General features: G+C 50.3%; 2 protein-coding genes across 3 annotated transcripts in view; both read left to right on the top strand.

Moving 5' to 3' along the window:
- Positions 1-6,147, top strand: part of SUPT5H (SPT5 homolog, DSIF elongation factor subunit) — a 30,580-nt gene extending 24,433 nt beyond the window's left edge. For both annotated transcript variants that reach the window (XM_048832438.2, XM_048832440.2), the window contains 7 exons: positions 809-936; positions 1,248-1,353; positions 1,643-1,801; positions 2,243-2,411; positions 2,600-2,803; positions 4,098-4,193; positions 5,663-6,147. In XM_048832438.2, coding sequence (XP_048688395.1) covers positions 809-936; positions 1,248-1,353; positions 1,643-1,801; positions 2,243-2,411; positions 2,600-2,803; positions 4,098-4,193; positions 5,663-5,806 — 1,006 coding nt within the window. In that variant the 3' untranslated portion in view covers positions 5,807-6,147. The remainder of the gene's footprint in view (positions 1-808; positions 937-1,247; positions 1,354-1,642; positions 1,802-2,242; positions 2,412-2,599; positions 2,804-4,097; positions 4,194-5,662) is intronic.
- A 5,322-nt stretch (positions 6,148-11,469) lies between these two features.
- Positions 11,470-27,540, top strand: part of TIMM50 (translocase of inner mitochondrial membrane 50) — a 47,196-nt gene continuing 31,125 nt past the window's right edge. The window contains exons 1-3 of the mRNA XM_075122515.1: positions 11,470-11,562; positions 14,663-14,813; positions 16,305-16,336. Coding sequence (XP_074978616.1) covers positions 14,750-14,813; positions 16,305-16,336 — 96 coding nt within the window. The 5' untranslated portion in view covers positions 11,470-11,562; positions 14,663-14,749. The remainder of the gene's footprint in view (positions 11,563-14,662; positions 14,814-16,304; positions 16,337-27,540) is intronic.

Here is a 27,540-nt window from a genome sequence, read left to right on the forward strand (position 1 = left end):
GCACTGAACTGTGCCTAGAAGCGTAGTAAGAACATAAGAATGGCTGTACTGGGTCAGACCAGTGGTCATTCTGGCCACTGGGAAGACAGGATACTGGGCTAAAGCCAGATGCTTCAGAGGGAAAGACCAGACCAGGGCAATTATCGAGGGATCCATCCCTTGTTGTCCAGGCCCAGCTCAGGGACATCCGGAGCATCTTGGCTAATAGCCATTCATGGACCTGTCCTCCATGAATTTCTCTCATTCTTTTTTGAACCCAGTTGTACTTTTGGCCTTCACAACATCCCCTGGCAACGAGTCTGGGTCTGGGTCCTGGTCCGTGACTCTCACTCCTGGACGCTGCTGTAATGTGTCTCCTGCGGTCAGCTGAGTCCCACAGTTGGGAACTGTGTGATAGGCTTGTCTTATGTGGGGCCCGGATCGGGGCAGATCAAGCCCAGAATGGAGGCTGCCAGCCCGGCTCCGTGGTTGAAGCGAGTGCCGATCAGGCTGGTGGCAGAGGAGATCCCCACGTTTCCTCCGGTTGGAAGGGGAGCAGGGGAAAATTCCCTTTCTGCAGAAGGGGAACTGGGATGGCTCCTGGGCTATGGAGCTGCTAACCTCTAGGACCCTGGCTAAACCAGCCCAGCTGGGTAGTGACCAGCAACTTGGTGCCCCTGGTGGGAAACTGGGCTTAGTTCAGTGCCCAGTGGCTCAGCACAGTTTGCACCCACCCTTGTTGGCCGCTTCAGTGTTCAGGGGAAAGCTGAGGCCCCGCTAGTGACAGGCAGAGCAAAAGGGTGTACAGCAACTCCTCTCTCGCCGGCAGGGGTTCGAGGAGACCTGGCGGCATGACCTCCGCCTATGGCCGCACCCCCATGTACGGCTCGCAGACCCCCATGTACGGCTCCGGCTCCCGCACCCCCATGTACGGCTCGCAGACTCCGCTGCATGACGGTGAGTGAGCTGAGCCTGCTGCTGCGGGGGCTGGGGGAATTGGGCCCTGGGTAGGAGGATTATGGTAGGGGGCTCCCCGGGAACAGGGCGGGAGTGAACTGTCCAGCCCTGCAGTCGACTCACTCTGTCCTGTGCCCGTGCTCCCTGCCCCACCTGATGGAGCTGGGTAATGGGGGAGCCCGATGGACCTGCGCGTCTCCCCCAGATCCTGGCCAGGGGTGGGATGGAAGAAGGGTGACGTAGGGCCTGGCCCCTCCCCATCTCTGCTGCCCGGGCACGGTGCTAACCAGGCGCGCGCTGGGCTCTTTCAGGCAGCAGGACCCCGCACTACGGCTCCCAGACGCCGCTGCACGACGGGAGCCGGACACCTGCGCAGAGCGGGGCTTGGGACCCCAACAACCCCAATACGCCCTCCAGGTTCGTGTCTCGCGTGCTAGTCTGGGGACGGGGGGAGCTTTGACATGGTCAGCCACTAAGGGGCAGAGGTGTGTGACATGATGGGGGCTATGGGAGAGGGGGCTGGGCTGGGGGGGCTTCATGTGTCAGGAGCTCAAAGGGAACTCGGCATGTGAGTGTGGCGCCCTCTGCTGGAGAGTGGAGAACTGACGGGGGCGGTTACTTCAGTGTGCTCCAAAGGGGAGGTGATGGGTGGGCTGCAGACGTCTGTCTCCCACATGCCTTGTGAATGATGCGTTCTCCTCCCCAGGGCGGATGAGGAGTTTGAATACGGCTTCGATGACGAGCCCACGCCCTCTCCGCAAGGCTACGGGGGGACCCCCAACCCCCAGACTCCCGGCTACCCCGACCCTTCGTCTCCGCAGGTCAATCCGCCGTACAATCCGCAGACGCCGGGGACCCCAGCCATGTGAGTGCGCGTGCCCATGGAGGGGGGACGGGGGAAGAGTCTCTTGCTAGGTTGGGGTGAATCTCTTTGCGCCCAGCATTAGAGCAGAGCGGGGCAGTTCCTGTCAGGGGCCTTGCGTTGCTTTCTAGCCACATGGCGGCCATTCCTCCCTCCCCGGGGGTGCACCCTGCTGCCTGACCCCAACAAGAGGCAGAGCTGCCTCCCAGCGTCTTGCGGTGACCCTGCTCTCTCTCCAGGCGCGCCCATCCGGAAAGGAGATCTGCTAGTTTCCGGGGATCCGATCCCGTTTCTGTGCTCCTGCTGCTGGAGCAGATCTCTGATCCCCGTGTCTATGGCTCCATGGACTGATCTCTTGGGGCAGGAGGACACAGACTGGAGCCCCGCTGGGTTCCGACTTCTATTCCTACCCCCCTCCTCACTGCCTGTCTCTTCTCATTGCAGGTACAACACTGATCAGTTTTCTCCGTACGCTGTTCCATCTCCTCAGGGCTCCTATCAGCCAAGCCCCAGCCCTCAGAGTTACCACCAGGTGGCGCCGAGCCCCGTGGGCTACCAGAACACCCACTCGCCAGCCAGTTACCACCCGACCCCGTCGCCCATGGCGTATCAGGTACCGTCCAAGCGCCTTGCTGGGTAAAATGCCAGGCCGAGCTGCAAATTGCAGGTGGCTTAGCCAGATCCGGGGGGGGGGGACGGACGGGGACGTGGCCCTGTTCCAACGGGAATTCTTGCTGTGGCCGTGAGAGGCTAATGTCAGAGAGCAGAGACCTCTAACTCTGTGCTGCTTCTTCCCCACAGGCCAGCCCCAGTCCCAGCCCAGTGGGCTACAGCCCCATGACACCAGGGGCTCCTTCTCCAGGGGGTTACAACCCGCACACCCCCGGCTCCGGCATTGAGCAGAACTCCAGCGACTGGGTCACCACCGACATCCAGGTCAAAATTCGAGACACCTATGTGGACAGTCAGGTGGTGGGGCAGACGGGAGTCATCCGCAGTGTGACGGTGCGTAGCAGAGAGCGCGCTGTTTTCGTGTCAATGGGCCGGGGAGCAACCAGATGGGGCATAAGGGAGGGTCTGATGGGTGTAATTACTAAGGAAGGGGATGAAATAATTAAGGGTGAAATTAATCACACTCTGGCTAGGCACCCAGGAAAGCATCCTGACCGCGAGAATTACTGTGCTATGTATGGGCAGAGGGCAACCCCTGGGGCCTCTTTAATTAAGACTAGGAAAAGCCCTGGAGAATATTGCTGTAGAGAACAGCCCTGCCTGGAGCAGTGGGTTAGAAGCAAGTATTCAGGCCGCCGTCGCTTCTGAATTCTCCATCTGATCTCATTCAAGGTATTTGTAGCTTCGAGGTCTGGATCCTGCAGGTGTTGGGAAGAGTGGGGATGTGGAGAAACCCAGTTAGACGGAACTACTGCCTGCATGCACGGCTGTATTGGGTCTGGTGTCTGTCCTCCAATGTTTATCCCTCCCCCTCGCATACATAAGCTAGATAAGAACGGCCATTCTGGGTCAGACCAAAGGTCCACCTAGCCCAGTATCCTGTCTTCCGACAGTGGCCAACGCCAGGCGCCCCAGGGGGAATGAACAGGACAGGCAATCATCAAGTGATCCATCCTCCCAGCTTCTGGCAAACAGAGGCTAGGGACGTGAACAGGTTTGAACTGTGCAGGATAGTGCATGGGAGGCAGAGAACAGAGCGAGGGACATAAAGACTAGTGGTGCCAACACGTGGTGCGGTGAATAACCAAACGTGTCCAGTTGCGAGGCCAGTAGGGCGAGGAGGGGAAAGTTAAGTGAGGAAGATGAGGAGTTGTAAGAGCACACTTGGTTAGGAGCAAGCGTGCACGATAAGGCCATTCAGATACCACAAACTGCAGAGAAGGCTCTTGTATGCAACCTTTCTGCGCCACACCTGTGCGCAGGTAACAGCAGTGTCGATGTGGGGGCCACCTGGGCACGTACTTGGGTGGCTGCCCCGTGCTGAATACTGTGCCGATGTGTGTACACAGCTGTTTGTTTATTTGCGTGAGCTAGATCAAAGCCCACCCATGCTGCAATCAGACCTTTGCTTGCAGCGTGGAGGTATCCTAAGTTGCTTTTGAGGGGGGGACAGAGTTTCTTGGGATCAGCTGGAATCTTCCTGGAATTCCAGAGGGTTCGCATCCCGGGGTGGGAATTCTCGGCTTTGCGTTTGAGCTCAGGCGTGCTCTACAAATGGGTCTGAAAGAGCACGCGGTCTCTGAATGGCTTAATGTCGGCGCCTGACCGGGCTGTCTTCTCCCATCAGGGTGGAATGTGCTCAGTCTACCTGAAGGACAGCGAGAAGGTGGTCAGCATTTCGAGCGAGCACCTAGAGCCCGTCATACCGACCAAAAACAATAAGGTACGTTAACGCCAACCCGTCTGTCTGGCAGCTCTGATCAAATGGCATCTCTGGCCTCTCCGGTGGTTGGATTACACGGTCCTACGTAGAACCTGATTCTGTATGACTGTGTTGGGTCTTGATTAAGAGTAGTTTGTTCCTGGTTGGTGTGGTACTCCCTATGGGGCCCATTGTGCTAGGTGCGGTGCAAACAGTAGGCGGTGGCCCTGGCCCTGGATTGTTAGGAGTACAAGGGGAGGGAATTGTCCCTCAGTTAGTAGTAATATGTCCCACGAAAATAGTCCCCATTCAAGCAGTTACAACAGTCATCCCTCGCTCTTACCTGACGCTTTCCATCAGCAGACCTCAAAGGGCATTACAAAGGAGGTCAGAGTCGTCATGCCTGTTTTCCCGATGGGGAAACTGAGGCACAGGAGGGTGCGGGGGAGAATGAATTGCCCAAGGTCACCCAGGAGGTATTATTCTGTCTGTACAGGGCCGGGCACAATGGGATTCTGGTCCATGACTACAGCTCCTAGGTGCTCCTGCAATATAATCATCCTTGGAGAAGTTTTTAGACTGTGAGTTCCATGGAGCTGGGACCATGCTGTCTTCTGTGCCTGGGAACACATCGCATGCTGTGGGCACCACCAGAAAGAAAGAATAGTTTCTTTGCCAGCTATGCTTGTACGGGACCCCCATCGTGACTAATAGGGAGTTAAAGATCTAATGTGCACTCAGAACGGCCAGGTTTAATAGATGTGATGGTCAAACTTTGTTCTGATGCAGCTGGTCTTTCCAAACTGCAGAGATCATGATTATTAATGTTCTGGTGCCCACACTGAGTGCCCATTGTGCCAGGCGCTGCCCAGACAGGAGTAAGAGACCAGCCTTGTCCTGAAGAGCTTCCAGTCTAAATAGACAAGACATGGAAATGGAGACTGCTTGCTTTCTCTGAGACCACCTTGATGTCTGTTCTTAGGGTGTCCTCCAACCCTGAGCGCACCCGACCGCTTCACATATTTCTACCAGCCTTTAGCTAATCAGGATTGTACTGAGCAATCCATGTGGTGGGGTGGGTTGTTCGTATGCCTAGAGAGGAAGGATGGTCCAGTGGTTAGGGGGCTAGTCTGGGATTCTGGAGAGCTGGGTTCAGTTTTCGCTTGGGCAAGTCACTTTAACTCTGTGGGCCTCAGTTTCCCCATCTGTACAATAGGGATAATACTAATACCTAGCTTTCTTTTAGCATTTTCCATCTCTGGATCCTAAAGCGCTGTCCTATGTCCCAGGGGGCCAGAAAGATAAATACACTTAGGAGCAGCCAGATAAGGATCATAGATAGGAACTTATTGACCCTGTGCAGGCAGTCTTGTGCTCAAGCCTTGCCCCTTTTACCCCACGGCAGACACAATCAATTCTGAGTTCCAGCATCAAATTTAGCAGAAGCATAATCCCCTTGCCCCTCAAGCTCCTGTGCTTGCTTTCTCCAGGTGAAGGTGATCCTGGGGGAGGATCGGGAGGCGACAGGCGTCCTCTTGAGCATCGACGGAGAGGATGGCATCGTCCGCATGGACTTGGAGGAGCAGCTCAAGATCCTCAACTTGCGATTCCTGGGCAAGCTGCTGGAGCCGTAGGGCTGGGGCCTTTTTAGCAGTTGACCAGAGACTGGTTCAACGTGTCCTTGTACAGAGTTCCGGGGTGGGGGGGATAACTGCTTTTTTTTTTTTCTTCTTCTTTTTTCTTCCAGAACAGCTGGTGGTTGTTTTTGGAGTTTGTTTTTATTTGTAATGCTGCAGTTATGTCTCATGAGTAAATTGGGACTGGAGTAGGAAAAACAGTGTGTGCTCACACGTGGGGAGGGCAGGGGTAGAGGCTGGGGTTGGTCCCATAGCACTAAACACGCTTCTTCTCCTTCCTCTTGAAAAGGGAAACCACTTGCTGTGCCTGCGTTTCAATAAAATCCATCTGTCCCGTGCCCCCTGCATGTTCTTGGTCATCGGATGCAATAGGCTGCCTGGATCCTAGGCCACGCTCATTGGAACCACTCAAATGCAGCCTGCCAGATGGAATGGATAAGAATGGAACAGCTTGATCTTGTCTGAGCTTTTCTTTTTTTCCCTTTGCCTCCTATTAGCCTATGAAATAAAGGGATATCTAAAACGTCCAAAGAGACCAGGGGGAAGGAACACAAGCGAAAATAGGGAAAGAACTGGCTAAAGAATATTTAGGCAAGTTCGATAGATGCAAGTCGGCAAGGCCTGATGAAATTGTTTCAGTTAGTTCCTTACACACCTTAGGGTCAATCTCAGAACCATTAGCAATGATCTTCAAGAACTCCTGGAGGAGTTGAGGTTCCAGGGGACTGGAGAAGGGCAAACATGGTACCTATCTTAAAAGGGGGAACAAATAGGACATGGGGAATTTGTAGACCAGTCAGCCTGTCTTCGATACCTGGGAAGATATTGGAACCCATTAACCAACAATCTGTTTGTAAGCACCTAGAGGATGATGGTGTGATCAGAAATAGCCAGCATGGCTTTTAAGAGTAAATCATGCCAAGCCAACCTTATTTCCTTCTTTGATAGGGTTATTGGCCTAGTGGATGGGGGCGGGGGGAAGCTGTAGATGCTTGATTTGATGAAGGCTTTTGACACAGTCACCCATGACGTTCTTGTAAGCAAATGTGTTCCAGATGAGATTATTATAAAGTGGGTGCACAACTGGTTCAAAGACTGTACTCAGAGTAGTTATCGATGGTTTGTCAAATTCAGGGGATGTATGTAGTGGGGTCCTGCTTGGGGCTGGCACTATTCAATATTTTCATTAATGATGTGGATAATGAAGGGGAGAGTATATTTATCAAATTTACAGATGACACCAAGCTGGGAGGGGTTGCAAACACTTTGGAGGGCAGGATTAGAATTCAAAACAACCTTGACAAATTGGAGAATTGGTCTGAAATCAACAAGATGAAATTCAATAAAGACAAGTGCAAAGAACATCACTTAGGAGGGAAAATTCAAATGCAAAATGGGGAATAACTGGCTAGGGGGTCGTACTGCCGAAAAGGATCGGGGGCTTATAGTGGATCACAAATTGAATGAATCATCAATGGGATGCAGTTGTGAAAAAGGCTGATATTCTGGGGTGTGTGAACAGAAGTGTCGTATGTAAGACATGGGAGGTAATGGACCCTGCTCTGCATGGCACTGGCAAGGCCTCAGAGGGAGTGCGGTGTCCAATTCTGGGTGCTGCACTTTAGGAAAGAGTGGGATAAAGTGGAGAGAATCCAGAGAGCAACAAAAATGATCAGCAGTTTAACCTGACCTGTGAGGAAAGGTTAAAAAAATGGGCAGGTTTAAAGTCTTGAGAAAAGACTTGCGGGGGACCTGATAACTGTCTTCAAATATGCCAAGGGCTGTTACAAAGAGGATGGTGATCAGTCCTTCTCCATGTCCTCTGGAGGTAGGACAAGAAGCAATAAGTTTAATCTGCAGCAAGGGAGATTGAGGTGAGAGATTAGGATACATTTTCTAACTCTCAGGGGAGTGAAGCTCTGGAAAGGAAGTTGTGGGATCCCCATCATTGGAGGTTTTTCTGAACAGGTTGGACAAACATCTGTCAGGGCTGGTCTAGGTTTACTTGATGCTGCCTCGGCTCGGGGCTTGGCTTGGTGACCTCTTGAGGTCCCTTCTACCCTGCCATTCCCATTCTATGTGAGGGGTTTTCCGTAGGGGAGTAGAGCAGCACTGTTCAGTCAAGCTTCCAGTCGCGCCTGAAGCAAGGCTGTGGCAATTGAAGGAGAGGAGCAGGCTCTTTTATCTTGGCGATCAAAAAAATCAGACTGATAAAGTGACTAATACTCAATACAATAAACAGGACTCAATTCCCCTTTTCCTTTCAGGTCTAAATCACTGCTTTAAATCCAGACCAAGTAACTGAATGTCCTTGAAACAGCTGACGGCTGCTTGTTGACCCATGGGTGAAATTTACCTGGTGCAGAGTTGTTCACCTCAGCACCATTTTTGCATTTCCCCCCAAGTTGGCCAGCGATAACAGACTGGGTCACTTTCACTCTTGTGTCTAATGTGTTTCTCCTCTTTCGTTTTCTGGTTCATATGCACCAGCCCTGGGCTGTAATAGAATGATAGAAGGTCAGGGTTGGAAGAGACCTCAGGAGGTATCTAGTCCAACCCGCAGCTCAAAGCAGGACCGACCCCAACTAAATCATCCCAGCCAGCGCTTCGTCAAGCAGGGCCGTAAAAGCCTCTAAGGAGGGAGATTCCCCCACCTCCCTAGGGAACCCATTCCAGGGCTTCCCCACCCTCCACGTGAAATAGTGTTTCCTAATATCCAACCTAGACCTCCCCCACTGCAACTTGAGACCATTGCTCCTTGTTCTGAAGAAGCTGGGTTACATGCACCACAGGGGAAAGATTTTGTTTTTCACTAGGAATTATTTTTTCAAATAGAAATATTTTGTGGGCGGTCTCACATTATGAATAAATTAACCCTAATTTGGAGGCTACAGACCTAAGGCAGAATCTTCCTTTGAAAGGATTTCCCCCTTTCACTATAAGGATCACCAAAGAGTATCAGAAAAGGACTTCCTCTGTTGGGTTATTTTATAAATTTGAATAAAGGAAAAAGCTGTGCTAAGCTGTTGCTTTGCCCCTCTGCCTGCAGGCTGCAGTGAGTTTCGATGAGTCTTGTTAAAACCCTAAACAGCAGAGGTTTGTAGAGCTGCTTGAACAATATCCTAGAACACTGTATTGTTCTTGCTTTTATTTTCCTTGAAGCGATGGCATCAATTTACAATGTAGTAAAGTAATTTCAGGTACTCGGTCATCCCTTGCTTCTGTCTGAAACCCATACAGAAAAGCAGGGAGGGATCACTTCACCCAGTCCTGCAGGGAAGCCATGCCTGGGCTTGGACTGGGCAGCTTTGGAAGAAGGTCCAGTCAACTCTCCTGAACCACTTCTAACATGGCGTGAGGAATATTATTTCCTCCACTGTCAATTCAGGGGGTGGAGCAAGATAATTTAAATGCATTCAGGCTGTGGTTGCAAAGTTTGGACTGTACAATCTCCTCGATCCACAGGCTGTTTACAACAGGAGCACATATTTGGCATGTAAGTGCATGTGGCCACAGCTTGTGAAAATGATCTTTAAAGTGCCATCACTAGACTTCAGAGCGAACAACGCAGAGAGAAGAATGGAGTGTTCCACATCTCTCAGAATGGAAGCTTCAGACTGTCATAGGTGAGGAAGCCCCCCATCCTTTGCACTGAAGTGGGTCAAAGGTTTTAATTCTAGTGAACGCTCTGATTCTGTTGCATCAAAAATCCTGTAGCCTGGGCCTGTGCCCAGCTGCTAGGAGTGTGCCAAAAACTGTGGAAAAAGTGGGGAGGAGGAGGAGGTAGTACACAAGGGCCAGAGCTGAAGTGCTAGTGGGACCTGGGAAAGGATCAGTGTTGTGCTGCGGGGGGAATGTTGCTACCACACTGCTCCGCCTTCGTTACCTTCTAGTCTCCCCATCAGCCCCCTCACTCCCTCTTATCCCCAACACCTCCTCCCTCCCCTCCCATCCACCTCCCTTCCCAACTGCATCCTCCCTCCACTGCCCCACCAATTCCCCATCCACCTCCCATCTCCTCCTTTCTCCCCCTCCAATCCCCATCCACGTCCCTCCACTGCCCCACAAATTTCACGTCCACCTCCAACCTCCCTTCCCCCCACTCAAATCCCCATCCACCTCCCTCCACTGCCCCACCAATTCCCCATCCACCTCCATCCTCCCTCAAATCCCCCCTCCCTCCATTGCCCCCAACCTCCCTTCCCCTCTCCCAACTGCCTCCTCCCTCCACTGCCCCACCTATTCCCCATCCACCTCTAACCTCCCTTCCCCCTCCCTCAAATCCCCATCCTCCCATTTCCCCCCATCCACCTCCAACCTCCCTTCCCCCTCCCTCCATTGCCCCAACCTCCCTCAAATCCCCATCCTCCCATTTTCCCCCAACCCCATCCACCTCCAACCTCCCTTCCCCCTCCCCCTTCTCCCCCTCCCTCAAATCCCCATCCTCCCATTTTCCCCCAACCCCATCCACCTCCAACCTCCCTTCCCCCTCCCCCTTCTCCCCCTCCCTCAAATCCCCATCCTCCCATTTCCCCCCATCCACCTCCAACCTCCCTTCCCCCTCCCCCTTCTCCCCCTCCCTCAAATCCCCATCCTCCCATTTCCCCCCATCCACCTCCAACCTCCCTTCCTCAAATCCCCATCCTCCCATTTCCCCCCAACCCCATCCACCTCCAACCTCCCTTCCCCCTTCCTCAAATCCCCCTCCTCCCTCCATTGCCCCAACCTCCCTTCCCCCCTCAAATCCCCCTCCCCCTCCCTCAAATCCCCATCCCCCTCCCCCTCCATTGCCCCAACCTCCCCCCCCACCTGCCTTCCCCCCTCCCAACTGCCACCTCCCTTCCCCCTTCCTCAAATCCCCCTCCCCCTCTATTGCCCCAACCTCCCTTCCCCCTTCCTCAAATCCCCCTCCCCCTCCCTCATATCCCCATCCCCCTCCCCCTCTATTGCCCCAACCTCCCTTCCCCCTCCCTCATATCCCCCTCCCCCTCCATTGCCCCAACCTCCCCCCCCCACCTGCCTCCTCCCTCCACTGCCCCCATCCACCTCCAACCCGCCCCTCGCTCGCCGCAGCCTTTCCTCCCAGCTTCAGACAGCGCGAAGGGCGCCAGCAGCCCAAGTGCCTCATTTGACCTTCGCCGCCTTCCGTTCTTCTCGCTCTCCCCCCGCTCTGATTGGCTGGGGCGGCAGCGGCCTGCGCAGGGCAGGCGTGTCTTGTGATGGGTTGGGTCTGCCCTCTTAGCTCCGCCTCCTATGGTTTGTCATTGGTCTGCCGGCCTGTCTCCCTCAGAGCCCGGTGCCGGCCTTCTGTCGCTTGCGATTGGTCTGCCTAGCCAAGATAGGCGGGGTCAGGGTCACCCCGATGTCTGATTGGTGGAAGGCCGCGGTGTGGGCGTTGCCTTCACTGCCTTTTCCTCTGATTGGCTGAGCTCCCCCGCTACTTTTCAATCTCCCCGGCAGCGGCCTGACCTCCCCTCGCGCGTGGATTGGCGGGCTGGGCTCGAAGCGCTCCGATTGGGCGGGAGGCGGCACCCGGCGCCTGCGCGCTGCGCTCCGGGGGGGGGAGGAAGATGGCGGCGGCTCGCGGGCTGGTTGTAGCGGCGGCGTGCGGGGTCCGCGCGCTGGGGGGCGGCTGCTGTCGGCGGCCCCGGGCGGCCCCGGGCCGGGCCCTGAGCGCGGGGGCGCCGCCGCAGGGCGCGGGGGTGGGGCTGGCCGAGGCGCTGCTGCAGGACAAGCTACGGCAGCACCAGCAGGTGAGGGGGCGGGGCCAGAGGGGAGGGGGCGGGGCTGCTCTTTGGGGGGGAGGGTGTCGGGGGGGTTGGGGGTGTGGGAAGGGGGGCTGTGGTTGGGGGTGGGGGTGTGGGAAGGGGGGCTGTGGTTGGGGGATGGGGGTGTGGGAAGGGGGGCTGTGGTGGGGGGTTGGGGGTGTGGGAAGGGGGGCTGTGGTGGGGGGAAGGTTGGGGGTGTGGGAAGGGGGGCTGTGGTGGGGGGAAGGTTGGGGGTGTGGGAAGGGGGGCTGTGGTGGGGGGAAGGTTGGGGGTGTGGGAAGGGGGGCTGTGGTGGGGGGAAGGTTGGGGGTGTGGGAAGGGGGGCTGTGGTTGGGGGATGGGGGTGTGGGAAGGGGGGCTGTGGTTGGGGGATGGGGGTGTGGGAAGGGGGGCTGTGGTGGGGGGAAGGTTGGGGGATGGGGGTGTGGGAAGGGGGGCTGTGGTGGGGGGAAGGTTGGGGGTGTGGGAAGGGGGGCTGTGGTGGGGGGAAGGTTGGGGGTGTGGGAAGGGGGGCTGTGGTGGGGGGAAGGTTGGGGGATGGGGGTGTGGGAAGGGGGGCTGTGGTGGGGGGGGTTGGCCTACTTTTCAACACACCAGTTTTGGTTCATTGATTTCTGGTTCTACGCTCACCTTGTTTACCAGGCATTATCTTACCACAAGCCTTGAGTTACATCAGCCGGCCTTTTTGTTCGGACTCGTTCAGTCTTTCTGTCTCCTTTTCATACCTTTTCCCGTCAACACTTGATGTTTCAGGTTATTGTGATCTCTTATGAGCGTACCCTCACTTTTTACAGATAAACTCACCATTGGGGTAAATCTGTTGGCCAAGTTATTACAACCGAGGGTGGGGTGTATGTGGCGGGAGGGGAGGGGAGGAGAGGAGAGGACACTAGAAAATGGTTGAGGGAGCTTGGGATAGGGGCATTCGGGGGTGGAGGGAGAGAGAGATGGGGTTATCAGTGAGTGGGGGAATGGGGAAGGGTGGTGAGGTGGGTTGTTAATGGGAAGGATCAGAAATGGCTGGGAGGGGATTAGGGTGTGGGGGGGTTGTCAGTGGGGAGGGGGTTGAGGACTGGGAAGGGCATGGTTGTGGGGGTTGTGAGGGGGAAGGCTGGGGGTTGCCATCCAAAGGGAAGTGGGGCTGGGAAGTGGTGGGAAAGGAAAAGCGGAGAGGGAGGTTGTGAATTGGTTGGGAGGATGGCGTGTGGGGAGTTGAAAGGCAGGTTTGATGATAGGGTATGATGAAGTTGGCAAGCTTGGGGGCAGGTTTAGGGACAAGGGGAGTTGTCACTGGATGGGACAAGACCCTGTCTGGTATACTGTCAGAAATGGCCACCACTTGGCATTGAGAGGCAGGCATGACCTCAGCAGAAAGGTCATCAGGGTCTCTACCTGGCTGTCACAAGGTGGCGCTGCTGAAATGTACTTGAGAGTCCTTGGCAGTGTCAGCTTTGTCCTCTCACAACCCGGTGTGTCTCAGGCTCCAGAATTAATGCCAAGACCCCAAAACATCCCACAAGCAGGTTGTGGAAATTAGGATGTTCCACGGAAATGTGGGATGGGAGAGCATTCTTACTCACTGTCACTGTATTGTCCCCCTTGGCACTGGCACATCCCGGAAGGTTTGCCTGTTGCATCTCGCATGGTTTGGTCTGGTCAGTGTTTGGAGGAGAAGCAACCAGGAAAAACTCGGGGCGCCGCAGGGAGATGTGTGGGTATCTCAATGGGGGATGTGCTCATCTGCCTGTGCCAACCTCAGTTCCCTGACATGGTACTAGGGAGTTCTGGCTGGTACAGGGAGGTTGCTCTTTTTCAAATGAGATCTAGCCCAGAAGTCTTGACCACCTGGAAGCATTACAGTTCTTATGGTAGTTTTCACAAAGGCAGCTGGGTGTTTAATCTTGGTCTTGTGACCATATTTCTGCTTGGGTAGTCATATTCTTCCGTCCTGCGTTTCAGTGGGGTATTAGCCTTTACAGTGCCATTCGACCTTTAACCACGGGAGTAAAAAACAGACCTATTGCTGGTTTTATAGTTGTTCCAGGTTTAAAATATCGGCTCTCTCAAATGGTTGCTAAACAAAATTGTATTCTGGTTAGGACTTGGCATTCAGATTTCAGGCTCGGGGGCAAACGTTTCCCCAGTGGTTCATTTTAACCCTCCAAAACGTAAGGGGAAAGTACCCTGGTAACAGGACTTTAAAGCAGTCTTGTAAAATTGTTATGAAAACTTACCACGCTAAGCACAAAACCCCACTCCCCTGCCCTTTGCCAGGACATCTGATCACTAATGAAAAAACCTTGTATTTTACTCTCCCCAAACAAGTGGATGAGGGAAAAGTTTGCAAGTCTGATGCTATTTTCTCGAGGTCAGGGTCTTTTCTTCGGTTGGCACAGCATTTGACAGTTTGTGTTTGTGCCTCATTAATAGTGCAGGGAAACCTTAGGGGAGACCAGTCTTTCCCAGGCTGCGATGGCTGGACTAGACGTAGGGTCAGAATGGGGAGGGGGAAATGGTGGTACTTACTCTAGCAACCCCATCACAAGGAGCCATGCTGGGTGGATTGCACAAATCTTCCTCTTGCATGCTTGATCCGAATAAAAATAGGTAACGTTGTTGACATTTAATTGCCTCATTAGGATTCAGAGTTCCCTTTGGATAAATGAAGCAGTTAATGCTCCTTTTATAGCTGTTGTTTCAGGCAGTCTGCATATTCAGGCAGACTCCACTATATTGACTTAGTCATTTCACATTTTGAAGGATACTGTCTATACAGTAAAGGCTGAAGAATTTGCTAATCCGATCTCTGGCTAGATGATGTAATGGATCCTTTCCATCTTTAGTTTCTCTGATTATGTTAATTGCTTTCTTTATTCCTTTCACGGGGAGTTCTGTAAAAGGTTCTATAATCACGTTCTGGTACTAAACAGAAAGGCCAGTGGAATTTTTCCCTAGAGGTTTTGAGTCCAGTGAGTTAATTATTTACCTGTGTGTGGCTCTCTTCTCTGTAGCTATGAACCCTAACTTCTGTAACTTTCACACCTGATAACTTAAATCTTTTCTTTTTCCCACCCTCCATGGGTAGTCAACAGAGGGAGGAGATGGGAAAGGGTCCAGTTCTGATGAGCAGCAGGAGAAGAAACAGAAGGAAAATACAGCCTATGCCAAGAAAATGGTGCTCCGGATAGCAGGGCTAATGGGAGCTGGTAGCGGGATAGCAGTTATCTATATTTTTGGTAAGCTGTTCCAATCCATTTGGGATAGAAATGTATTAACAATTCTATAAAAATCCCAGCAAATGTGTTATTCTCAGTGCCTTTCTGATTATTCTCTAGCAGCTGATTCCCCCTGCCCAATAACTGGCTATATTTTTATTACCTTTCTTCCAAGGATCTCAAGTCTTTTACAAAAACTAAGCTCACAACACCTTTGCAAGGTTGTGAAGGATAATTATTCCTATTGTATAGATGCTTACGGTGCATGCCAATGGCTTGCTACACAACAAGTCGGTAGCAGGGTCAGGAATAGAACCCAGGAGTTCTGTTCTTTCCATTTTTATTATTTATATTACCATGGTGTTCAGAGATCCCAGTCAGGATCAGGACCCCATCTGTAGAAGGGGAGCTAATGGTACTGACCTCCTTTGTAAATGGTATACCCCCAGACTCATCAGATATTCAGTTCTTAAAGGAACACAGCATGGGAAATCTAACCCTGACATTCCTTTTATGAGTGCTACATAAATTACTTTGAGATCTCAGAGCACTAAATAAAACTAGGCATTATTGTGCTAGATGCTGTACAAACACACATAGGTATGGTCCTTAGCCCCGAAAGCCTGCAGTCTAATCCACTAAACCTCCCTTTCTTGGTCTGTCTAGATACTTACATGACACACATCACTGTAGTATCCGACCTTCATGCAAAAGGTGTCTGGCCAGTCAGATTAGCCAGGAAGGGAGTTAGTTGATATCCCAACACAGTACCAAGACTGCTGGGGTTTTTTTAAGGGGTTCTTGTATTTTAATGGCAATTTTAAAAATGTTTTTCTGGAAACTTAGCATTGATATCTCTGGCATAGAACTGAGGCCCATTAGTGAGACAGTCTGTACTATTACAGTCTGTTTAGAATGTAGTCTTCCGTTTCCAGAGCTGTCAAGATGGAACCCTTCCTGAGCACTACCATCACTTAATGCTCTACTTATTGCACAAAGTCTCTCACAAATTAATGGAATGACCACATCGCTGATTTGCATTGGGTGTTTTTTGATCTGAACAAAGTGGGAAGGCAGGGACATCTTGTTCCACAACTTCTCCGGCCGGGGAAGTGAGAGGGAGTTTCTCTGCTGTCTGCAGAGATCTGTTTGTTATGTTGAGGCCTTCAAACATGTAATGTGGCCAGATGTACACATGGGTCTGGTATCTGTTTGTAACAGGTTTCAGAGGAACAGCCGTGTTAGTCTGTATTCGCAAAAAGAAAAGGAGTACTTGTGGCACCTTAGAGACTAACCAATTTATTTGAGCATGAGCTTTCGTGAGCCACAGCTCACTTCATCAGATGACACATCTGATGAAGTGAGCTGTGGCTCACGAAAGCTCATGCTCAAATAAATTGGTTAGTCTCTAAGGTGCCACAAGTACTCCTTTTCTGTTTGTAACAGTGTTCATGTTGCAGTGTTGGCTGAGAAAGTGACTGACTTCTTCTTCTTCTTCTGTTTTGCTGGCAGGTAGTAATTCAGTGGACGAGCAAGGGGCTAAGGTAAGGTGCTTTCTGTGTTCTTTGGGTTTTGCTCCTCGTTATACAAGGGAATTGTTGGTAGAACTGCAGTGAGCTACAGTGCTGTTTGCTTGGTGAATGCCACAAGAGGGCGCTGTTTCTGTTTGAACACGTTCTGCAAGGCTGGTTATGTGTGCACCAGGAATCAATAATAATCTTTCCTGCATGAGCGAATGGTACAAGGTTAGGTTTATGGTTGGGGACGGGGGAGTGTCAATTAAATTAGCCAGGTACTCAGACAGTTATCGCTGTTCTCTTAGTAACTGGCCAGTTGAACATTGCTCGCTGGTTGTGATTTGGATTACTTCCTCCTGCAAAGTGAGGAGGAGGAGAGAGGAACAGTTCTCAGCCTAAGCCAGAGAGTCCAGTTTTAAGATAGACAGGCCCAGGGACCAGCCAAGAGGAGTGAAATAAGAATTGTTTCTGTGCACAGCTAGTGATTGCCCAGGTGCTGGCTTAGCCATAGGAGATCCCTGTAGTTCTATAGAGGTCGTTCACATTTGGCTGCGTGGACCTCTTCAGCACAGCAAGCCTAGTTACAGCATGGGGTGTGTGGGCATGCGCGTGCTCTGCCGTGTTGTCTTCTGGGGTTTTGTAAAGAACCTTCAGAGCATTCCATAGTAGCACCCGGTACACCCTTTAAATCCCATTCTTTCAGGGCCGAGTCCTGACAAGTGTCTTCTTCCCAGCAGGGGGCGTGATGGTATTGAGGGAGCTTTGAGGTATCCATCAATGACATTGGCTTCAATTTCCACTGGGAAAGAATCAGAACAAAATTGATGTGTGGGTTCCTGGGGGTGTGCACAACGGGAAGGAATTATGTGCTAGGTAAAGTCAGGGTTTCTTGGTGTTGGGGGCAAACACTTTGAAATATTCTGGGTAGTGGGTTTTCCCTTGAAACTCCATGATGTTGATTTGGGGGTACTGGGCTAGTTCAGGGATCTACGTTTTTGCTCGGCATGCGCTGTCCCAACGGGGAAGGTGGTCATGGATCAAATAGCTCAGCAAACTTTCCCGCATTGCATTCTAGATTCTCCCATTAGCGCTAATTCTGCTCAGTTGTTGAACACGAGAAGGGAGAGAGAGTTGCCCAGTTCCGATAGGTCTTGCTCAGTTTTTCATAAGACTTGCCCCTCCTCTTTTGCAGCTGTCAATGGCTGTGTCAGTTCTTTGCAGACTTCAACTGTTGCTCAGACTTGAGTGGATCTTACAAGCATAGCTGCAGGGAATTTCAGGTTCCTCACGCTCTCTGTGCTAACAACTAGTGGTTTGACTGCAGACGTCCGTCCTGTGCATGAAAGTGACTTGCTCTGTGTGTAGTCGAACTCTTCTGCCAAACAGTCCATCTCCTCGTTACAAATGGAGTTTCTGGGACTCTGTCGTTGACTCAGGGTGCAGGAGTCTTCAGTTGAACAGCCTGTTGCAGTTCTCATCCTACTCCCTGTTGGGATAGATCTTGCTGTTACGCCTTCTCTGCCGCTCAGACCTTCTCTTAATCCAAAGAGGGTTGGTTTGGTGGCTTTTTTTATGGTAATATTTTAGTCTTAATCTGAGGTTTCAGCCACCAAATTAGCATGAAGTGCGGCATTGGTGTTTCAGAGCATAGACTGTGTCTGCAGCTGTCACCGTCTTCCTCTTGGCGTGTTCATGGGTCAATGGCCTTGTGCATCATGTTTTCCAGGGAAGCCTTCCGCACTTTTTGGGTCTCTTTGTAAATCAGCCCTTAGAAGTGTGTTATACCCTCATAACAATCCAGGTGATGAATAGTTTAGCAGTGCCTTGGATGTTTCTGTGAAGCACTTTCCAATGATGCTTTGTGCCTCCTTTCCGGAGTCCCTTACCTTTGCTGAGGTGCCATGGGGAAACCCTTTTGTGCTGGTGATGGGCAGTCCTGAATAAATAAGTCCTCTCTTTATTTTCATAGGAGAGATACCTAGGTGTTGCATCTCCATGATCTTTTCAGCACACAGCTGATACTGTCAATCCAAATGCCATTAAATGCCTGTTGCCTTGATGATGTGGTCACCAGTCTCCTAAAAAACGGTGGTGAGCTCCCCTGACTTATTTCACAAAGGGATCATCAAACAGGTGGTGGCAATCTCCTTTCACTACCAGGCTAGGCTGAATTTGAACCAGTGACCTGGAAGTGAAAAGCTCTTGCAACCCATTCTTGCTCCTGTGAGCCATCTGGTCATTTTTGGGAACTTTCCTCAACTCATGTAACAGGAGCAAATGAGTCTCAAAGTGTCATGGGAGAAGGGGGCGGTGTGGTACAGAATAGCTGCTGTCAGTGTTCCTAAACCTATATGGCTCCATCTGGTTTGTTAATGGGTGTCCAGATTGAGTAGGGAGGCTGAAAAAGTTGTCCGTTATCTTCCATTGGAATCAATCCATTGGGTCCCTAGCAGATCTGCTCAAGTCACATTGGCTTCTCTGGACACCCATTAACAAACTAGATGGAGCCATATAGATTTAGGAACACGGACAGCAGCTGTTGGAATTGGAAAAGGTTCAGAAAAGGGCAACGAAAATGATTAGGGGTATGGAACAGCTTCCGTATGAGGAGAGATTGAGAAGACTGGGACTTTTCAGCTTGGAAAAGAGACGGCTAAGGGGAGATATGATTGAGGTCTATAAAATCATGACTGGTGTAGAGAAAGTAGATAAGGAAGTGTTGTTTACTACTTCTCATAACACTAAGAACGAGGGGTCACCAAATGAAATTAATAGGCTGTAGGCTTAAAACAAATAAAAGGAAGTATTTCTTCACACAATGCACAGTCAACCTGTGGAACTCCTTGCCAGAGGATGTTGTGAAGGACAAGACCATAACAAGGTTCAAAAAAGAACTAGATAAATTCATGGAGGACAGGTCCATCAGTGGCATCCCTAGTCTCTGTTTGCCAGAAGCTGGGAATGAGCGACAGGAGATGGATTGCTTGATGATGACCTGTTCTGTTCATTCCCTCTGGGGCACCTGGCACTGGCCACTGTCGGAAAACAGGATTCAAGGCTAGATGGACCCTTGGTCTGACCCAGTAGAGCCATTCTTATGTTCCAGGGAAAGCTGTGGAATGGTTTATGTGGCTCTGTTTGGAGGGTGTTCGTTTTCTCATAGAACGCTGCTGTCGAGTGTATTGTGTCCGGGGTAACAGCATATTAGGGTCATAGGCTTTTGGACAGATTTTTTCCCTTAGGCTGCTGATCACATACAGCTTCCGCTGATTTAACTGGGATGCCTGGGTGCTCAGCCCTCTGAAAACCAGGCCAAGGGTCGAGTAATTAACAGGGGAAAAGACCTGTTAGAGGGTGTCCAGTCCCTGCCTCCCCACCTTGCTGACTCTCTTCCTGTTGGGCTGAAACTCATGTCATAGGAGCAAATGGGTCTGGAGGTGTTCTGGAAAAAGGGGGCTGCATTCTGAGACAGATGAAATTTCTTCCAGAGAGGTCACTTTCCTCTCTTTCTCATGCTCTACGGAAACTTACAATGGACTCTTCTCTTCCAGTGCAACAGGGAAACCCTGACCTTGAGCAGAGGGCTTTGCAAAAGTGGGTAAGAATGTTGGATGGCGTGAATGTTGAAAGGCTTACGTTGCTGTCTATCAGAGGGTGGCCTTTCCAAAGGAGTATGGCTAAGTGGCCCTTACCTCAAAGGGAGCAATGGGTGGAATGTCTGCTCCATTCCTCTCTGAAATTGGGAGCAGCTGGAGCAAATTGGCAGGAGTGTCCTGCCCTTTCTGAGGATAGAGTGCTGCATTTTCTATTTTATGTGGGGAGGAAGCTAAGGGAGTTCCTGGCTAGGCCAGGATAGTGCGTGGTGTTAGAACTGTTGCTACCTTGAAACCCCTTCTTTTGTCTCTCTGGCCAGTGCTTGCCACCTCTTAGGCTTGAGCATGTTCCTGTTTGCTGCCCGTGTTTTCCTGTGTCCTGAGACTGTAGACAGAAGCTGGGAGAACGTCTGAGTGAAAGTTCCCACAGATGCATTACGATCTGTATTACAACCCGCACATGCTGCCATGGACATGTGAATGGGCCTTGCTGATGGGCTTGTGGGAACTTGCCTGACTGTGGCCTCTTCCACAGTCTACCTGTTACCTTTAACACCCCATTGTTCTTTGAAGGGCTGGGAATGGCCAAGTCTTCGAGTGGGCAGTTCTTGTAACATGTATCTATCTGCACCTCTCATTTCCTCCCTTTGATGATGTTGGGGGCAGCTGTAAGAGGGGAGCACTGGGTGAATTGGTGGCTCTCCGGGATTCTCCCGTGCTCCTGGTGTTTTTAACCATTGAAAGAAAATGTTGTTTTCATGTCTTCCTGTGTATTAGCTCTGCTTGCACCCATGTTTGCAGGACCAGGTATCCAGACCAAGCTTTCTTTAAACTGGTTCTCTGTGCACTTTCCCTGGCATGCCCTGTGTACTGTTTTACCCTTGTCCTGCCTTCCATCATACAGTGACTGGAAACGGTGTCTCAGAGCAGCCCTGTTAGTCTGTATCCGATGAAGTGAGCTGTAGCTCATGAAAGCTTATTCTCTAATAAATTTGTTAGTCTCTAAGGTGCCATAAGTACTCCTTTTCTTTTTACGAATAGGATACAGACTAACACGGCTGCTACTCTGAAACCTTTCAAAGCAGCCCATTAGTGAGGCTGCAGTTAGCTCTAGCTCTTGCTGCTCACTCTCACTAAATGGGAAGTAAATCTTTGTTCAAATACATACAGCATTTGTAGGAAGATGAGAGCCCTTGGCTGGCTTTTTTCAATGGAAAGTGGGTCCCTGCTCTAAGGATTTGGTAGGAATTTGTTTCTCCTTTACTGTCCCCTTTGGAAATTTATACATGTGCCACGGATCCTTTTGAAGCTCACCTTGCAGAAGGGAGTAGATTGTTGGGCTGTCGTGTGTCTGGCTCCTGGAGGGGCACTTTCCCCATTGCCTATGTAAAAATCTCTCCTTTTTTAGATCCGTCCTATGTTACGGGAGGGCTTATTCAGATTGTTTTTTGATATGCAGCACGAGCCATGAGCCCAGCTGGGGCATTAAGGTGTGAATTGCTGCAGTGGTTATGCATTGCATATCCTCATGGCTTTCTGTATGGGGGAGAATGGCTTTCTTTTTTGAAGTGCCTCTTGGCTTCCTGGCTACCCTTTAAATGCAAGGCTTGTTTGATGTTCAGGCAAAGCTCCCAATTCCTCACCTTGTTGTGAATAGGGGCTAATTGTCATGGGGGGAAGCGACCCATAATATCCCCCTCTGGTGCAGCTGAGGACGGCACACTTCCCCGGTATCCTCAGGTGAATGACTTCACTGCCCTGGATGGGAAGTTGGAGCCTGTGTGCTGACAACACACTTCTCTCACATCCCCGCAAATATCCCTTCTCACCTTGGTTAGGCAGCAGGTCTTGTTGCTGTCGGCGCATGCCCTCTGCCAGTGTGAGAATCAGCCATGCTAACAAGTCTTTTCTGGTATAACTGGACTCTTTGTAGAGCCCATGGGCTGTTGAAAATCATCCCTGAAATACAAGGAGTTTGTGATCTGAGGGTAATTGTGACAAGATTGTTCCATTCCTACCCCCTCCTTCAACTGGGGAATGGGGGGGATCGGCTCCTGCATTTACACAGTACAGGACACAGGTGCTGTCTGTACATCACAGTAAGCGCTCTGCTGGTCCCATGGGAGACTGATGCTGCGTAACCGCGATGCCTCTCAGGCTACGGGAGGGGCTGCACTGGGCTGCCTTCTGTTCCTAGAGAATTTCAGATGGGCTAGAGGTGCTGCTGGGATTATTCCTGTGCTGACCTACTTGTCAGCTTCAGGAATCTGTGCGTGTCCTGTAGACACTTGCTCTTGGGAGGGAAGAGAGAGTCTGTGTTCTCCCTTTGCCCAAAGGTGCTAGCTCTGTCTAGATTGTTATGTAGCAGAGATGCCACAGAGGCCTTCACCCAGCTTAGCTGTTCTTTGATGTAACTGCAGACCCGTGTTTCTCATAAGCGCTTCGCGATGCAGTTACCTCCTTGCTTTCCTCTGTGGCAGTAAAAACCCCTTTGGCTTTCTTAATGATCCTGTCTGCTTAAATGTCATATTCATGTGACTTGCCATAATGAGGTGTCTGGCTGGTAGCAGCAAAGCAAATGTGCCTGATTGGAAAGGCTTGGCACACTTCCCATCTCCTCGAGAGTCACATGGCATCACATAATTGTATCTGACTTGTCTGGTCACCTCTCTCTTGGCTGGCTGTAAAATGGAAGAGCTTTTGATCTGTCTCTTTTCCCACAGAGCTCTTCTCAAGCTCCCTTTTTTTGGCTTCTAGACTGGGACTCGATCTGTTTGTTACAGTCCAGAGAAGAGCTTCCTCTTTCCCGGGAACTTTAAAATGTGAAATATGGGTGTTGAAAACACCCCAGCTGCCGGTGGCTTCCTTGGAAAAGCTGGATCATGCCAGCAAAGAACAAACCTGCAGATGGGATGTAAAAGTCTGGAGCAAAGGAAAGGAGTTGGGACCAGATCTTTTCAGCAGATGTCGTGAGATGTGCTTGTGGAATAAAGGGATGTGACGCATTGGGTAGATGAGATGTGACTTGAAGGTGCAAATGAGGAAAACAGGGAAAAGGCATCCAAAGAATTCAATGGCCTGGTCCTGTTCCCAGGGGTGTTCTGACTCTTACGTGAGCATAAATACGCAGGCAGCTAGTGTATGCTAAATGGTAGTATTAACCCTGTTTATTACCATAGTGCTTATGGGCCCGCCAAGATCAGGCGCCGTTGTGCTAGGCATTATGCAAACACAGGACTGTCCTGAAGCTGTTGTTGAAGATTGTTACAAAAAGTTATTCTCCTTGAGGCTCTTAAACCGGCTGTTCCAGAGCTGCTCCCCCATAAAGTCTTACACACAATCACTGTGGCAAAGGATGGTCCTTGTTTGTGGAAAGTGGTTACTTAGATTGGAACAAGGGCAATCTTTTTGTTCTGTGTTTGTACACGGCTAGCACCATGGGGTGCTGCTTCATAACTAGGGCTCCTAGGTGCTACTGTAATACACCGAATAGCATTAAAAATGTACAGCACCTAACACAATGGGGTCCTGCTTCATGACAAGGGCTCCTAGGGGCTATGGTAATACAACTAATAAGACCTGGCCAAATTCTTTTGGAAGCTTCACATTTTCCCTGTTCCTGATTTTCTTTGGGGTTCAGCCATCAAGAGAGTGAATGCAGGCCGGCAAAAGGCAGTAGCTCGCACTTTGAGAACTCCTTTCTTGTAGGTGAACATGGACGTTGACTGGGGGTGACATATGCGAAGGACTCGATTCAGTAAGAGAATTGGAGAATGGACGAGTATGAGTAATTACACTGAGAAGTTACATAGTGCTTTCCAGCCGTTAGAGATCTGTGTGTTGTCACCCTTTAATGTACAAAGCTGCTCCTACTACTACATTATGTTCAGAAGACCTGTTCTCCCTCCTTAGGGAGTAGGGGAACAGTCAGGGTCCAGGATGGCAGAAACTTTTTCAGTCTCGGGTGGTCTCTTGTCCTTGACCTGGTGAGATCTTTTTTCTTCCCTATGTAGCCAATATCCTTTTTAGGTGTGCACCAAATTCCAGGAAGCCAGTGGGAAAAATAAAATAAAGTGCTGAATGCGGCTTTTACTACCGGGAGTCAACAAGTCTGCTGCAGCCGGAAAGTATTCTGTACGGCGACTGGGAACACCTACTTGGTACTGAAAGGGCGTTCTTTCACAAACTACCTTTGTGGAGTCCTTCGTCAGCAAAAGGACATATAAACAATGTGCTGCCCCTTTAAGAACCAAGCATATAGGCTCTCCTTAACTGAAGTCCATAGCAAAGGTCTTGTCTCACTTCAGCCAAGTCCGAGGAAAGGTGATGTAATCCCGTTGCACCTGTTGGTTCTCCTTTTGGCACAGCACTCTTGAGTCTTGTTGCTGGACTGAGCCCCCAACTCCCCACAGCGTATTGCGGGAGAGGAGAATTAATTCCCTGCAACTGACCTAACCTGGTGAGCCAGGACAGCACCATGCATTCAGGGGTCCCACCCTGTAGCTCAGGGAGAGAGTTTAACCCCCTTTCCTGCCAGCCTCTGAATGCGCTTTGTACGCTCAGTCTCTCCAAGCTAAGGTTGGGAGCATGGATTTTCAGTTGTCTTGCCAGTTTGTCTGTCTAGATAGCACTGTTGAGCTTTAAAACCTCATTGAGCCAATGTGAACTGGTTGAGTGTGGGGCCAGTCTCTCCCCGCCCCAAGTTAAACTGCTCCCTTGAAGCTTGTTTTTGTTTACAAATGCCCAGGCTGCTCTGTCATTTGCAGCTGCTGGTGCAAAGCCCTGAGGCACACGATAGGAGAAGTGTGGCAATTGTGCTTCTCCGTCCCTAACGTGTTCAGAATAAATGTTGGCCTGCTTGCCATACAGCTCTGGACTTAGAAGGTGAAATGAATTCTGAATGAATGAATGACCTTCCCCCTCTCCCCGCTAATAGGAGGGGGTCAGTCTGTTGATTCGTACCCCTCCTGTGCGTGTTTAGAAACAATCCTGGTAAACCTGGTATGCACATAGAAGAAGCTGCAATGCAGGATTCCTCTCCTGAGTCTGTGGCCATCAGGCGATGCTTTCATTCTAAAATCTGGCATCGTTAGCAAGCTGGAGAAGTAAATTAGTGCTGAGACTGAAATTGCTGTACAGTTGTGTGTCAGATATGCACCCAACTTGGTAAGAGACTGACTTCATTCAAGCCACCTGTGGCCCCCATTTGAAGAGTGGGGGGTGTCAAGGAGGATGCCAGTGCTGGAAAGACTGGCTACAGAAGTACTATGCTGCACGCATGTCTGACAGGTTTGGCGTTGCTGTTGAGCGTCTCTCACAAGAGCAGAGTGGGCAAGTGATTAGACTGTCCCTGGCTTTTGCTCCCTTCTCCTTCCTTTGTGGATTTGTCCAAGTGGGGAAGTGTAACAGTGAACTCTGCTCACATTGACTGACAACCAGGAGAGATCTGACTGCAATAAAGTAGCCTTCCTGTCCGCTGGCTGACTAAACACAATGCATTTAGGAATGCTTAGTGCTGGAAAAACTGCATGAAAGCTCACAAAGTGCCAGGATTATATGGCATTTGGGTCCTCTGTGTATGTCCTTTTATCCCAAACCTGGGCACTATTGCTGATTTCTTACATATATTAATATGAAACTCCGCCAGTGACATAATATTGCTTCCTGGGGAGTTGTAAATCCAAACAGGGTTTCTTTAATTAACCAGTAATGGAACCACCTGAAGGTTCTCAAATAGTTACATGTTTTGTTGGTCTAATTTGATCATTTTTATTTTTAATTTAAGTTAAAATTATATGATATTGCAGTTAAAATGAAGGCTGCCAGGGTACAGTGGTTTCTCGTGTCTTTAATTCAAACAAAGAAATTCACACCATGCTAAATTGATGTCTTGGTCTCTGAAACGCGTGGTGTTGGGGATTAATTCTCTGTGTCCAGGGTCCCTCATCCTTGTTTCACTCCAGTCTTTTTTTTTTTTAACATAATCCCAAACTCTGCGAAACACAGCTGTGATTCATAAACTTCCTTGCTTTTAAATGATCAGTCAGTTACGATATGCTGCTCGTTTCTCCCAGGGGCTGTTAAAAATAAACTCTTGATCAACAAGCATCTCGGCCTCAATCCTGCATCCGCTCTCTGCTGTCTCGAGTTCTGTAGCAGTTTCCGCAAAGCCGCCACAGATTTGGGATTCTCTCCTCGTTACTCAAGCCTAAATCCATAGGGAGATTTTCACATGCGGGGGAATGGGGGTGAGGGGGGTCAGATTTCTTTTTGCAGCAAGCTGATCCAGCAGCCCTTGAATTCAAGTGAACTTTTCACTGAAGAATGTCACTTGTTCTGCTGAACAGCCATTCTGGTCCTGCACCTGTGTCAGGACACAATGAAACTTGCCCTTCTCCATTGCCTTCTTGTGTGTGGGGCTGGGGCTGGGGCTTGTTCTTTGACGAGTTAAGTTCCTTTTTGTTTGGTGGTGTGGATTCTATAGGGCTTAAACAGCTGGTCCATTATTACAGATGTCTTTTTTTCTTTTTTTTTTTAAGTAGGCAATTGTTCTTGGCATTGAAAGGGCGTTCTTTTTCTAGTCACCTTTTTCTGCTTGCATGTGGTTAGTGGAGCTTGGGTTGGAAGCTGACTTTGATTTGGGTTCTAGCCATCAGTACGGGTACAATTTTCTTTGCCAGTGAAGTTGGCCACAAGAAGAATTGTGTATCATGGAGTGGGGTCAATGGTGAGCTGTATTGTAATTATAATTAGAGTGAACTTAAGAGAAATCTATAAGGGAATCTACCTTCCCAAGAGCCTGTTAATTCCTCACTGGAGTATTGCGGAGCTCAATGAGAGGAGGGATGGCCCAGTGTTGGGGTGCTAGCCTGGGACTGAGAGACCTGGTTTCAGGTCCCTGTTCCACAGATTTCCTGCGTGACCCTGGGCAAGTCACTTAGTCTCTCAGTGCCTTGGTTCCCTGTCTGCAAAATGAGGATAACAGCACTGACCTAACCATGGGGGTTATGAGGGTAAATACAATCAATATGATGAGGTGCTTAGATACTGCAGTGATGAGGGCTGTATAAATACCTTCGATAGCTGATAGCAAAAGGGGCTTCTGGACATACAGATCTGAAGACTATACTCCTTTGCTATGCTTTTTCTCCTCTGTCCGTATGCCCCCAAAACACGTACATGCTTTAGATATATTTTAATTTGGGATCATACCTTCAGAACGAAATCTCCACAACCCACTGTCCCGGTCCTCCACCACCACCCCCACCTTTGAAAAAGGTTATCCATGCTGACTTTAAATCAGATTTGAACCACATGTTTGAAATCTAATTGTAGTCCAGTAATGCTTTCGGTGCTGTGTAGGTAGGGTGAAATGCTCTTAAGAGAGCAGGGGTGTGTGTGTGTAGCTCCCTCAACAAGTAGCTATAGATATAAAAGTGACTTGCTGAGGGAGCTAAGGGTACCTCAGCTCTATAGCCTGGTTGCCTTGACCACAATTTGTCGTCCTCCACCACTCTAAAGGTGTTAGCCTAGGTGGTGGCTATATGGCTCTAACTGTAAAATTTTGGGATGTGGTTTTTTTAGTGCAGATGGGCCATGCACTGTGTTAAGCTTGTACAGATGAGTCCTCTAGAGCTG

The sequence above is a fragment of the Caretta caretta genome, chromosome 23 (genome assembly GCF_965140235.1).
Source record: "Caretta caretta isolate rCarCar2 chromosome 23, rCarCar1.hap1, whole genome shotgun sequence".
Classification (NCBI taxonomy): Eukaryota; Metazoa; Chordata; order Testudines; family Cheloniidae; genus Caretta; species Caretta caretta.